General features: G+C 34.5%; 1 protein-coding gene across 1 annotated transcript in view; it reads left to right on the top strand.

The window, feature by feature from the left end:
- The first annotated feature begins 12,868 nt into the window (after positions 1 to 12,868).
- Positions 12,869 to 14,654, top strand: part of LOC111381674 (transcription factor bHLH85-like) — a 9,081-nt gene continuing 7,295 nt past the window's right edge. Inside the window, exon 1 of the mRNA XM_023005468.1 lies at positions 12,869 to 12,916. Within this exon, the coding sequence (XP_022861236.1) occupies positions 12,869 to 12,916 (48 nt within the window). The remainder of the gene's footprint in view (positions 12,917 to 14,654) is intronic.

Raw genomic sequence — 14,654 nt, 5'->3', positions numbered from 1 at the left:
ATCGAGACAAAGCTGGGTATTACAGAGCTAGCCTTTCTAAGGTGAAAGCTCATGAGGCAAAGCATGTTGAAGAGGCTATGCAAGAGGGGATAACAAAGTTCTTGACATTATTAAGAGTTTTCACTCAAGTGCAACATGAATTTTTTGGAGGCTTGTGAAGGGAATGTTGAGGACACTCTATCTCCCAATGAGACCTCGCTAGCCCCTGAAGCTTTAGATACTTTGTCTACTTTCATGGAACCTTTTCATCTTATGGACCTTCCAATCATTCTTCACAATGAGGTTTCTATTACTGCTAAGCCAGTTGACGCTCCTGTTGTTATTTCTACTTCTTCCAAATATACCCTTTAAGGGTAACGCCCTGGGTAACCAAGAAGGCCCTGCTTTTGGGAATCTTTAGCCATTAAGTTAGAAAGATACCTCATTTTTGTCTCATCATTTAGTGATAATGAAATTTCATCTCTCTCTTGTATCAAATTGCTCATTTGTCAATTTATTAAAGAAATTTCATTTCTCATTTAGCCATCTATTTAGGCTCACATTACTTTACTCATTTGACATTTAATTATACTTCTCATAGATGTATCAACAACACAATTCATTGAATAAGAAATTTTATTAATCATTCTTAGTGAAATAAAGGACAACAGATTTTTATCTTGTCCTTCACCATGACTTTTCAATCTATTAATGCTTTCGCGCGTGCTTACAATATGTCATGAAGTCAACTTCGAATGCAGGTGGATGTGGTATCACCTATGATTACAAAGTTCTTTTGGGGTAAAATTTTGTCCTCCTGTAATTTTTTTTTGACGAAATAAACTTTGCCCTCAATTTGAATTTTTTTAGCAGAATGAGACTCACATTTGATTATCTTTTTAACGATTAGTAAAAAGAGGCTTGCCTTTCATGTTTGGGTATCCCGTAGTGTTTTCATTACTGTGACCTTGTTTTAGGTCCAGCCTTAGTTTGTTTTTTGTTTTTTAACACTCATGCTTTCTTTAGTATTCGGAAAGTTATATTTATTGGCGGGTAGATATATCAACTTACTATTCATAGCATCAGATACTAGCTTTTTTGAACGAGGGTTTCCAAGCGAGTCTTTCTTTCTTTCAATCGTCAGTACAGTATTACCTGCTAGGGGACTTTAGGGTTGCTTTTCTTAAGGCACCATAATAACATTGTAGCATAGATCTTGGTTTCCTTTTATACTAGCTATCCTTTGGAGAATTTCCAATTTCATGCATAAGTGAAGGATGAGTGTTACTGCTTTCAGTTACTTTAGAGTGGGTCTTCATAGGACCCCTTTATAAGCAGATTTGCTATTTTTGACCAAAAACCCATATATCCATAAAATGCAATTGGAACTTTACCCAATTCAATTGCCAATGTAACCTGTCATCTTGGATAAACTATCTCTAATAAAACCATACAAGGGTTCTGTTAGGTCTAAAAGTGTAATTGGCGATTCTGTGGACAAAATAGACTAAATTGTATAATTGTAAAAGTCAGGGACTTAATTGAACATTGGTGTAAAAGTCAGGGACTTAGGGTGCAATTGTATAGATGAGGTAAATTAGTGTTTGAGTTGTTCAAAGAGCCCAAGATGTCCAAGAAGATCACACAAGATTATCAGAATGCAATTGGAAGTCTAAAGGATATCAAAGAGGCGCATAAAATATGTTCTGAATTTTCAGTCATAAATTGCAATACATTTTTTATATAGAAAACGTTGGAATTTGGACAAGGTTATTTCAAAAAGAATTGTATCTCTTTGAGTTATCTTTTCAACGCAACTTGAATCACCTCAATCAGATATCGAACGAGAGAGTTATGATGAAAATACAAACGACTTTTCACTGTCACTCGCTTCTCACTAGCATTTCGCTTGAGTGAAAAAAATAGAATACCTCTCGCTCAATTCTCGCTGGCATCTCGCTTGAGCGACACTCCTATGCGGCAAAGACCCTATTTTGCATTTTTGAAGTGTTTTACTCGGCTCATACCACCTAAACACCTTCAAATATAAATACTCAAACCTTAGGACGAAATTGAAGAGGTTGCTACATTATTCTTTCATTGCAAAAGATATTCATAACATCTTTGAAGAGATCCAAGGTGCAATTAATTGGAAATTTCATCTACATAAATCTTGTGATCCGACAACCACTGTTTTGGGTAAAAACATTGAATCTAAATAACCCAAAACACCTTACTTCCTTAATCTATTGAGGAAGGGACTCTCTCATTAGAGGATTGAGAGAGGTGGATTGAGGCGCAGTTACAAGCACAAGAACGGACGGTTCTTGGTGTTCCACTTGGTGATACAATCAGCTAAGAACTAGGAGGATGTAGTAGATAGTAGATTGCGCTGCAAGAGGTAGATCAGGAAATCTAGCAAGAGGCTAAAAGTATCTACAATAGTAGATCATGAGACTGGAACAGCGGGTCTGATTGGGTACGGAGTTTGGTATAACTTGTACTTGCTGAATTAGTATAGTGGAGGTAACTGGCTTGGTCCCGGAGTTTTACCCACATTAGGGTTTCTCCGTCATCATATTGTTTGTTATTTACTGCTTTACATAATATACAAACTACGACATTCCAACATAGGTTAATTGGCTTGTATGATTAATCACCTAGACAACTAATTAAAGTGACTTGTTGGTTTAGTTAGATTAATTCCGCATGTAAGGTCAAATTGTTTAAAGTGAAATCTAGAACGTAAACTTGGTAACGCATAAAAGTTGAACTTGATATTGTATCACATTAGTTGAACTTTCTAGCATATCTAAGCGTTCTAAGACAAATTTTTTTTCAAGTGGTATCAGAGCCTAAAATCGTATCCTGGCCTTAAATAGTCTAGATGATTACCTCATTGAATGTGCCGCCCCACTTTGATGGTAATAACTATGCATATTGGAAGGTTAGAATGAGGGCATTTTTGAAATCCATGGATGAGTGTGTCTGGCAGAGCGTAGTGAATGGTTGGTCTATTCCTAGTATCACAGTAGATGGTATAGTCATCCCCACCCCCGTAGAAAACTGGTCTAGAGCATAATTGGATAGTTGTAACTTTAATAGCAAGGCCATAGATGCATTGTTTATGGCTGTGTCCTCTGAGAATTTAGGAAAGTATCTATGTGTGAGGTAGTTAAGGATGTTTGGGACATTTGACAAACCACACATGAGGGAACCCAGGCCGTTAAAAATTCTAAGTTACAGATGCTGACTAGTAGGTTCGAGGAAATAAGACTGAGAGACGATGAGATGTTTGATGTCTTTTATGCGAGCTTAAATGACATAGCAAATTCGTCCTTCAACCTAGGTGAGAAAACTCCTGAGCCTAAAATAGTGAGAAAGATTCTTAGATCCTTACCTGAGCATTTTAGGCCTAAAGTCACGGCAACTAAGGAAAGTAAGGATATAGACACTATCAAGGTAGAGGAGTTAGTTGGATCCCCACCAATAGATAGAGACAAATGGGAATAACCGAACCACGTCTACAAAATGCCAGTACCATGCAGCTGCTTTAAAGCCAACGTTCTAGACCTATGAATTGACCTTAGACAATCCAGCTAAGGACAAATCCATAGCCTTAAAAATCGCTAGGAATATCTGGATGGAATCTTGTGATTCTGATTCACCCAATGATGAGGAGATGGCCTACCTAACTAAAAAATTTCAAAAAATGTTTAGGAATGAGAAGAAGCCTCAAGAGAGACAAAGAGGTGGCCTGAGTGAATCTAGGAAGAAATCTAAATCCGTGAGATGCCATAACTGTCGTGGTTTCGGTCATGTGAGGAATGAGTGCCCTAGTGCTAAGAGATTTGAAGAAAAGGCTATGAATACTACTCTCACTAATGACGAGTCTAGCTTGAAAAATTAGAGTGAGAAATCCACCCATGAGGAGAGTGAAAAATATGTGGCCTTCATTGCTAGGGGTAAAAGTAGATCCGATCAGAAGAGTGAAAGGACAGAGGACTTAGATAGTAATAAAGATTCTGGTGATGAGAGTGGAAGTGTGGAAGATCTAGAAACAACCTATGATAAGATGTATGAGGAAAGCCTCAAGATCTTAGCCACTAACCAGACAATGATCAAGAAAGTGAAAGAGCTTAAGCTAGAGAAGGAACAGTTAGAGGCCCATGTTAGTGATCTCACCAGTAAAAATGAGATGTCCTCTAGGAGAATAAGTGAGCTGACCATTGTGAATGAGACCTTAGCTATTCAGGTTAAATACCTTGAGAGTGAGCTAGAGTTGTCTAGGTCTCAGTTACTTGACTTTTCTAGCAGTTCTAAAAGGCTAGATAATATTCTAGGAATGGGTAAGTCGGCTTGGGACAAGGGAGGTCTAGGTTTTGATCTGAATGTTGCTAGTACATCACAGACCACCTTTGTTCGTGCTACTGACCAGCCAAACATTGTTACTAACCCTATACCGAATGTTGTGGAAACTTTGGGATATAGGTCTACCAGACATCGTAGGACCCGTCGGCCTAGGAATAGAAATCAGCGTAAGCATATCACAGGTCCTAGGTTTTATCCCTACATGTTTTCACCGTGGAGAGTTGGTCACATCCGCCCTAAGTATCATCACTACCTGTACAATAGGAAAGACTTGAACTTGAAAAAGAACAAAAATCAGGTGTCTGTTGGTCAGATTGGATTCCTTACTGATCAAGTGAATCGTTTGACTCAATTGGTGACATAGTTGTCTGGAAACAATCCTCGCTCTAGACAGGTTTGGGTGAAGAAAAGCGATCTCCAAAATTTGGTTAGAGATCGTGGTGCTCTTAAAGGAAAGAGCACTTATATATCTACTTGATTAGGTATTTTTGATGCATGCTTGGCTCTTAATTGACATATAGTTGTTGCATGATGTGATATTGTTTTTTTTTATGCATTTGCATTTTCAGCTACAAGTTTTGGCGCATGCATATTTATTTTTTTCTTAATGTTCTTGACGTTATTTTATTTTGTGTGTGTAGTATTCATTTTAGGAAAAATGAAAAACACAAAAAAATTTGAAAAAAAAAATAATTGGTTATGGAAATTGCTACATCATGACACATATTTTTTGAACTTGTTGGTTGTAATCACGTATGAGCTAAAATTGATAAGTTGTAGAATAATTTCTATTATTTGTTTAGATCTTTTTGGATTACTTAGTATAGGTGTTATCATGTACCATCTGCACTACACACATTATGAATTTGTTAGTGGGACTCTCTCATTGGAGGATTGATAGAGATGGATTGAGGCATAGTTACAAGCACAAGAACGGACGGTTCTTGGTGTTCCACTTGGTAATACAATCAGCTAAGGACTAGGAGGTTGTAGTGGACAGCAGATTGGACTGTAAGAGGTAGATTAGGAAGTCTAGCAAGAGGCTAGAACTATCTACAGCAGTAGATCGTAAGATTAGAACAGCGGGTCTGATTGGGTACGGAGTTTGGTATAACTTGTACTTGATGAATTGGTATAGTGGAGGTAATTGGCTTGGTCCCGGAATTTTACCCACGTTGGGGTTTCTCCGTTATCATATTGTTTGTTATTTACTGTTTTGCATAATATACAAACTGCGGCATTCCAACATAGGTTAATTGACTTGTATGATTAATCACCTAGACAACTAATTAAAGTGATTTGTTGCTTTAGTTAGATTAATTCAGCACGTAAGGTCAAATTTGTTAAAGTGAAATCTAGAATGTAAACTTGGTAATGCATAAAATTTGAACTTGATACTGTATCATGTTAGTCGAACTTTCTAGCATATCTAAGCGTTCTAGGTCAAATTTTTTTCAAGTTCAACCATGGATACCAAGTGTGATCGACCTGCATTTGATCAAATACATTTCCAAACAAAATATTCATAGAGATACCATTATCCACTAGCATGCGATTAAGGCCGTTACGAGCTACTACAGCTCGCACTACTAATGCATCGCAATTAGAGCATATAATTTCCTACTCATAATCACTATTAAATGTAATTGTAAGAAATGCAATTTTAGGATTACCTCGAATCCAAAACAATTCTATAGTAGACTACTTAGCAGTGCGAGCATAGTTCCTTTGTGTTTTTATTATGTTTCCCACCTATGTAGGGACCACAATTATCATGTTGATTTTCCCCTTTAGAGGTCAAAAGTTTAAAGTCGTTCACTAGTTCTCATGTTGGTTCTGGCTACCTAGGCCTTATTTCTCAACCTCATCCCCTAGTTGGCTAAGGTGGCCTTCTACTTTCAACCACTCCATGTAAACCTCCCTGCTGACTTCACAAATTGGCATCTTAAGTACTTCATAGCATTCATCAATATTGTGATCCCTGGAGCTATATATTTTATTTAACTTCACTTTTTGACACCTAAAAAAGGAGTCCTCACCTATGGCCTATGGAGAGGCTAGAGATATTACATGCACCCTACCTTTGGACTCATTAAAACATAAAATACTATTATTTTGGTAGTTTAGAGGAATGTGCCAAGGTTTTAACTTTGAGATTTTTTTTACAAACCCATTCTATCTTCTTTTAGTTGGAAATGGTGTTCTCTATCTGGATTTTACTATGGATCAGACTTATCTATTGATGATAGGAGGTCAGGTTATAGTTGCAGGCATCTCGCCGGAAAGGAGTCTCAATTAGCAAATCGTTCCATAAGTCATCTCTAGCCTTTTCATATGATATAGTTTCGCAAGTAATTAATTTAGCACTGAACTGTGCAAAATAGCTTTTGAGGGGCTCACTTTATTCCTGCTTCATGTCATTCAATCGTGTGGTTGGTACTTTTCTCATTCTGCTCCAGATGAACATCCTTAGGAATGCCTGCTTCAGTTGTGGCCAACTTCTAATTGACCCATAGGCATCTAACCATACCATCACTTAGCAGGTCCATCCAATGTTGGGTAGAAGCCTTGGAATTTAAGTGTGCGGTTGCCTTTGTCAGCCTTTCTATGTCATATTCTCAAACCTAGTGGTGGTTTCCACGCTTTACCTAGCTGTCTAGAATGAGGTGAATCATATAAAAGAAATTTGACTTTCTCCTCTCTTCTCCCAAACTCGATTTTCATGAATTTTTGCACAAAGATCCATTGATTTCTTCCATTTCCAAGCCCTATAATTTCACTCTAGGCCAATAAAAGTCCTTCCATCCCACTGTGAGTGTGAATTGACTAAATAAGGAAATGAATTCGAGACCACATCTAGAAAAATGTGCATTTTCGACATTAAAAATCTATCTACTACGATTAGGACTCAACTCTATCCATATCCTAGATACCAAACACCCTTTGATACGTTTACCTAATAATATCGAATCCGACAATGAGATGACTAGCCATTGAGAACATGAAGAGAACAAGGGATTCATTCACCAAGTATAAGTAGAATTATAAAGAAACCAAGGCACAAAACAAAGGCAACAAGCAAGAAGAAGCAAATGAGAGAAACAAAATTCACAAAAACTTTATATAGAGAGAGAGAGAGAATTTAGGTGTCGTAAGAGAGAGAGTAAAATGAGATATTGAAATAATAATTATAGTCAAATGCTATGTTTAGACCTAACTACACCTAGAGGTGTATAATGCATAATTTAAAAAGCAACAAGTCAGTTATTTATTATTTTGAGATGATTAAGTTTAATGTCCAATTAAACTCTAAGTGTCAATCTTGCATGATAAATTAAAAAGCAATAAAAGTAAATAACACCAAATTTGGTAATGAATGAAAACCTCTTGAAGAACTCTTCACAAAGATAAAAATCCTCCGAGCAAAACATGCCAAAACGAATCACAAAGGGAAATAAGTATTATATTTATGAATAACATAGAGATAAATGAGTGAAAAAAATGCACATGGACAACTATGCAAAATTATGCAAAACATATGATGGGAGAAAAAAATTTCTCTTTGAGATAACTCTTTTCATGGATTTTTAAATATAAAATCAACTAGTGAATGCTAAAATCACATGAACAATTATTTGCTTACATATATAGACATAATTTATAAATAGTAAACTTTTTCCACATAGCTCATTTTAAACATTTATAAAGTAAATTGTATATGCAACCCTTGTGTGAAAAGTACCACTAATCTCTCGTGAGCAAGACTCAAAATCATAAATTTATGAGAAATGACATACAAGAAATTACTAGTAAATGAATATTTTCCTCAATTTATGAAAGTCAAACCTAATGCAGGGCATCAGATTTTAAGATACCCAGCAGACTTAATTATTCGAGTTATAAAGGCTAAGAAAAGTATAAGATATCACAATATTTTTATGAAATTTAAATATTTTGAAGCTCGATAATGTTTCTACATAATAGAGCTTAGTTCGACAAGTTAAAGGTCAATCTATATTCATGGTTACCTTATCACATTGATGATTGCCATCTCAAATCTCACACATGCAATCAAAACTCACTCACAATGATTTAATGCGCGCAATGCAAATTATATATAATGTAGCTTATACGAAGTACTCCAAACAAGTTCTAAATAAAGTTAACGGAAACTTTATTTAATGTTCCTTAATTTTACTGGTAGTTGATAACAAAATAAAAAACGCTTTTACGATAAAGAGCAAAAGCAACATCGCAATTTAAAACATTGCTTTAACCAAAGAGTTCACTTTTTTTTATCCAAATCTTCTTAGAAGATGATGTAATCTTAATCAAATAACTCTTCATATTAGTTTAGTGACTCACTTGATTAACTAAGAATCTAATATTAGTAAATAAATCTTGTTTGTTGTTCCTAATCAAGGGCTTACGACGCCTACGTCTTATGTGGCCTAACTCACTAGAATTGTGACATGGGGAAATGAATCTAAAAGCTACTCTAGGTTAAGAGCCCTCTGTTTTGCCTTATTATTCCTACTCAAGAGTTTGCCACCTACATCTTATGTGTCCTAACTCTATACAGTGGGAACAAGAGGAGATGAACCTAAGAACAATTCTAGGTTTCAAATTTTGAACCTTAGTTGATTGAGATAGATATAAACTTGTTTTAGAAGAGAAAGTAGTATGAGAATTTATCTTATTAAAGTCTAAACCTACTCTATTTCCATTTATTTTGTTTAGACCTATCATGTTGTCAATTTTCTTAGATCCACTAGGAAAAGATTGAATTGGGTACTAAAATTTTTAAGATCACTCATAAGAGATTTAACCTTAATATCTATGGACTCTTTCTCTACACTCAATTCATTCAGACTTCTAGTAGACTCTTCAAGTTTGATTACAAGTCTTTCTTTTTCTAATTCAAGCTCATTTAGTTTCTTAAAAAAGAATCTATTAACCTTTCTTTAACTTAAGAATTTCCATAAATAACTGATTATAAGCCTCAAGAATATCAATATCATTCTCAAATCCTTCATCAGAAAGTGATTGACTCATCTAAGTAATATTGGGCCACAGATCGATATTAAACTCTGATACCAATCAAAATAATATAAATAGTCGAAAGTAACGTTTAGAACCCAACTACGCCATATAATCGGAATCAATAAAATGCGACAAATCACTTATTATTTTTTCTAGATGATTAAGTTTAGTGTCCAATTAAATTCTAAGTGTTAATCGTGCAATATAAATTAAAAGCAATAAAGGTTAATAACATAAAATTTGGTAATGAAGAAAAAAATCCTTGAAGAACCCTTCACAAGGATAAACAACCAATGAGCTTAACTTACCAAAAAGATCCAATAAAAAAGATAACTTATAGTTGGTCCAGGCTCTACTAAACCTTAGTAAGTTCTGACTACCTTACCTGTGAATAACCGAATAAGCTCTTCGATTGTGAAATCTGCACTTTCATATAGCTGTGAACTTTTTTGTCCTCCATGTGGCTCACCAAAAACAATCAACGTTCTTCTTCAACTGGAACTCCAGCTGCCTCTCCCCAAGTTTAGAACTTTGAATGATTACTAGTAAAGAAAATAGTTTTTGGTGTTTTGATCTTGTGGCTTAGTCAAGAGAATTATGAAATTGATGTCTGATCTTCGATAGGATGTTCTTTTAAATGAATAAATGCTAGACATGTTTGGGACGAAATATGTCTTGAGTATATATAGTATAAAGTGTTTGAGGCTGTATAGGACTATAAAAAGTTATAAAATAGCAAAATAGGGTTTGGGCACTTAACACGGCCGCTCAAATACCCTTGGACAGCCAGAGAACTCTCTTTGAGTAGCTGTTATTATTTTCATTATATCTTTCTCTTGCATTATCAGAGTAAGGTGATTCAAAGTACATTGAAAAGCTAATTCAAAATACCACAATTCTTCTAGAAATATTATTTTTCCAATTTAAAATTTTTCAGTGCAAAAAGTCTGCCGCAGCTTGTGACTGAGAATCTGGAATATAACCTGTGCAACAATTTTATACTTCTTGGACTTTTAATTGCATCTCATTAATAATATGTGATCTTCTTGGACATTCCATGGTCTTCTTAAGCTGACAATAAGTCCTTCAAGACATATACTACCAACCCTCCAACCGTTTGTCATTAATTACAACTCAATAATAAAGATTTAGACACTGAACTAATCTATACATTGTGGACCTAACAAAAATAAGTGCAAATTTAGGGTGGTTCGATGTGTGATGTTCAAGTCTATTATCCATCAATTTTGCATAGAGGCCTGTAAAAAGAGGTGTAAAGTGCTCTTGAGCATCATTTGATTAGTGGTTTCATGGCTTTGATGGTGTACGTTGATCCATCTATAGGCATTAGACGTTATACCCGAGTATAAAATTAGATGCTAAATATATTCATGAAGACTATGAGGATACTATAGACTTTTTGAATGTGGGCTATAGTAATAAATTTACACAATTTTCTTCAATACCTAGACTAAAAGTGTTCAGTAGCCAAAGATACTCTTGAGTTGACGTATGGTGACAATGAACAAGACTAGAGTGCATGAAGTACCGGACTTTTCATTGTATTTTCTGCTTCTGGATGAGGTAACAATGGTTAGGTTTCTAATCAAGCAATATATTGGTCAAAGACCAAGTTTCATGATTACCATGTGAAAGGTCGAGAAACACTTAAAGATCAACCAAGATTCAAAACCTAATCAACAAAGCAGTAAAATAAAGTGCAGAAAATAAAAATCAACACAAGGATTTTTCGACCATAGCCCCAGAAATTCGACGACCACATTTAACGTCTAATCCCTATTAAGCATCCATTATAAATGGATTTTGCTCGATTGCACGATAAAGCCAAAAATCAACAACAATAATATGCAATTTGTTCTAGAAAATTACAAAGATCAAGCCTCAGAGACTTATCTTTTGAAAGATTCAAGAATCATATCACACTCCACCGAGAACTCAAAGGAGATCGCTTAGATCTTTCTAGAAACTATACTACTAACACGAATCACTCAGACTATTGTACACAAACACAGAGTACTATAGTATGTAGATCTATAGTATTACAAGTTCCTCACTAAGATTTAATCACTAGAAAATGCAAAAACCTCATACCCTAATCACGAAGAATGAGGGATTCTCGCAGAGAGGAAGGAGATGAAGAGACGAAAGCAACCCCAAAAATTCTCTCAAAAATCTGCCAATCAAAGAGTCACCGTAGGAATATAAAGCCAGAAGCATCTAGAACTTAATCAAACGGTCATCACAGTGCCATGCATCACAATCCGTTTAAAGGCCTTCACTAACAAAAGTGCAAAATCTGAAACACGATTTCTTCATATTTTGGAAGCACGCTTTTATAAGTAATGGGGTCAATGGTTCGAAACTTAACAATCTCCAACTTGCTTCTAAAATTCTTGGTAATAGTGCAGCCAGGAGCTTCACCAGCTATTTATAATTTCATTTGCTCTATGTACTTGTATGATCAATGAAAAGTATTAATAGATAATAACTTTAAACGGTTTTGGAACTTGTTTAAAGGTATCACTTTAGTTCCCATATCAGATGGATTATATAGAATAGCAATTTTACCAATTTTAATCAATACCTTTGAGATAACATCTCATATAAAATGGTATTTGATATCAATATCATGAAACATGAGATTCTTACTCAAATAAATTGCACTCTAATTATCAGAATATAAGGTTGGATTAGTGTCCAAAAAACCAAGTTCATTTAACATCACATTCATTCAGATGCCTTCTTTGATGGCATCAGTTGCTACAATGTATTCTACCTTAGTGGAGGATAGAGCAACATTTTTTTGTAACTGAGATTTCCAAGTTATTACTGTAGCACACAAAGTATAAAAATAAGACGAGTTGATCTCCTATTATTTCTATCTCCAGCAAAATTAGAGTCTGAGAAACCCTTTAGAATTTCCTCCTCCTTATTCATTCTAAACATTAAGCCTAAGTTCGATGAACCCTTTAAATATTTCATTAACCATTTCAATGCTTCCCAATGGCTTTCTTTGGGATTTCCCATGAATCTACTTAGGATACTAATGCTATAAGCTAAATTAGGTATGGTGCAAATCATCAAATATATAACAGATCCAATAGCATCAGCATAGAAATGATTAGCAAGGGGTAAAGAGATAGGTTTACAATCAAACATGTTAAACCTTTTCAGAATCTTGTTCACATAATCTTGTTGACTTAAAAGCAAGGAATCAGTTTCTTCATTTCTAATAATATGCTTACCAAGAATTTTATTGGCAAGATTAAGATCCTTCATGTCAAACTCTGATTTTAATTTGTGTTTGATATCATCAATTCCATATTCATTGGCATTAGCAAGAAGTATGTCATCAACATAAAGTACCAAATATAAAGCATCTTTAACTTTACTTTATTATTTTAGTAGAGACATGTATCATAATTGCTTCTGTTAAAGCCAAGCTTCAAGAACAATGAATCAAATCTTTTATACCGTTGTATTGGGGCTTGCTGATAGGAATGTAAAATGTTGTATTTTTCATTCCTTTACCTTATGCTTTTGTGATTAATTAACGCCTAAATGTACTAAGCACCCTTATATTTTGATTTAGGTTGTAAATGAATAATGATAGCATAAATTAGAAGAAAAGAGCGAAAAATGACTAAAGTGAAAAAAAATAAAAAGCTAAAGGACTAAAGCGCAATTATCCAAAAGTTGAACCGAAAGCCAAAACGAATGAGTGAAAGACTTGAAGGTCAATTGATGGAAGACTCAAAGTGTTGGAAGAAGGAAAATAAGAAAAAGAAGCCAATAAAAGAGAAGATGAAAGTTCAGGGGATCAAAGTGCAACAATTGAAATTATTTTATACTGCAAGCGCACGGACTTAAAGTGGCGTGCGCGAGAGACTTTATTCTTGCATACCGAGGGCAAAACAACAAAGCAGCAATCGCAATAAAATATATGGCGCGGGAGCACGGGCCAAAATTTTCCTGAAGGGCTAGTTTCCTTATTTTGATGAAATTCTAGATGGAAACAATATTTTTGACACCATATATATACCTAATGACGCCAGAACATAGGGACCCTCCTTTCTGACCTAAAAATCTTATATTCTACATATTTTTTGAGGCAAAGAACGATCCCCATTCCCTTCTACTTTATTTTGCTCTTAGAATTGATGATGTGCAAGTAATTTCTCTCTTGGTTGAAGGATATTGAAGCCTTGGAATTGTTTTCAATTGTGAGATCCACCTAATTTTCATTGTTTAATTTATATTTTCAGTATTGAATATTCTTCTATGCTTAATTTCATGATTGTTAATGTTTATTAGTAAAAGGATCCATTAGTTTATCGTACGTTTCAATTTATAGCTAAGTTAAATATCAAATCCATAATTGTTTGATTAATTTAACTTGTGAAGCAACTAGTATTAGTAATTTGTTGGTTTGGGAAATTATTAAATCTTAGGAAGAATATTTATCTAGGTTAAATGCAAACATTTGGCTTGTGTTATCTAGTTAATTGATTTCTCTAATTTGGAAAGCCATTATTAAATTAAATTCTCGCGCTTGTTTAGGATTGTTTGGTAATGAGGATTAATTAGATTGTTTGTTTCTAATTAATTAAAAGTAAGGAGAAATAGGAAATTGTTTCGAATGGAAAATTATTTTCCAATGATGAATACTAAAAGTATGAATTAATAATTATTTGTAGATCAATGACCAATTGTAAATCTCCAACGGTGGATGTTGACTTAGACCAAGGTTCGTTCTATGGATTTAATCTAATTTATTAAATTTCATTGTTTTTAGTTAGAATTGGTTTCATCACAAACCAAACCCCCGATTATTGTTAACATTGCATAAAATTAGACTAATTTGGCGTGCTGTCCCAGGCACCCAAAAATAATAAAACCTACATTTTCAAAAAATGTATGTAGTAGTGGAAGTAAGGATCGTTCCCACAAAGAGTGGTTAGTCTAATTTTATTCAATGTTAACAACAACGAGAAGTTTTGTTTGTGATGAAATCGATTCTAACTAAAAGCAATGCAATTTAATAAATTAGATTAAATCAATAGAACGAACCTTGGTCTAAGTCAATATCCACCGTAGGAATTTCAAACTGATTATGGATCTATGAATGATTATCAATTCATATTTTTGCATTCATCACTGAAATTTATTTTTCCTATTTCTCCTTAGTTGTAATTAATTGGAAAACAAGCGATCCAATCAATCCTTATTATTAAATAACC

This window comes from Olea europaea, unplaced genomic scaffold (assembly GCF_002742605.1).
Source record: "Olea europaea var. sylvestris unplaced genomic scaffold, O_europaea_v1 scaffold2355, whole genome shotgun sequence".
Taxonomy (NCBI): Eukaryota; Viridiplantae; Streptophyta; class Magnoliopsida; order Lamiales; family Oleaceae; genus Olea; species Olea europaea.
The sequence above is the reverse complement of the archived record's forward strand: the minus strand, read 5'-3'. Positions and strand labels throughout refer to the sequence as shown.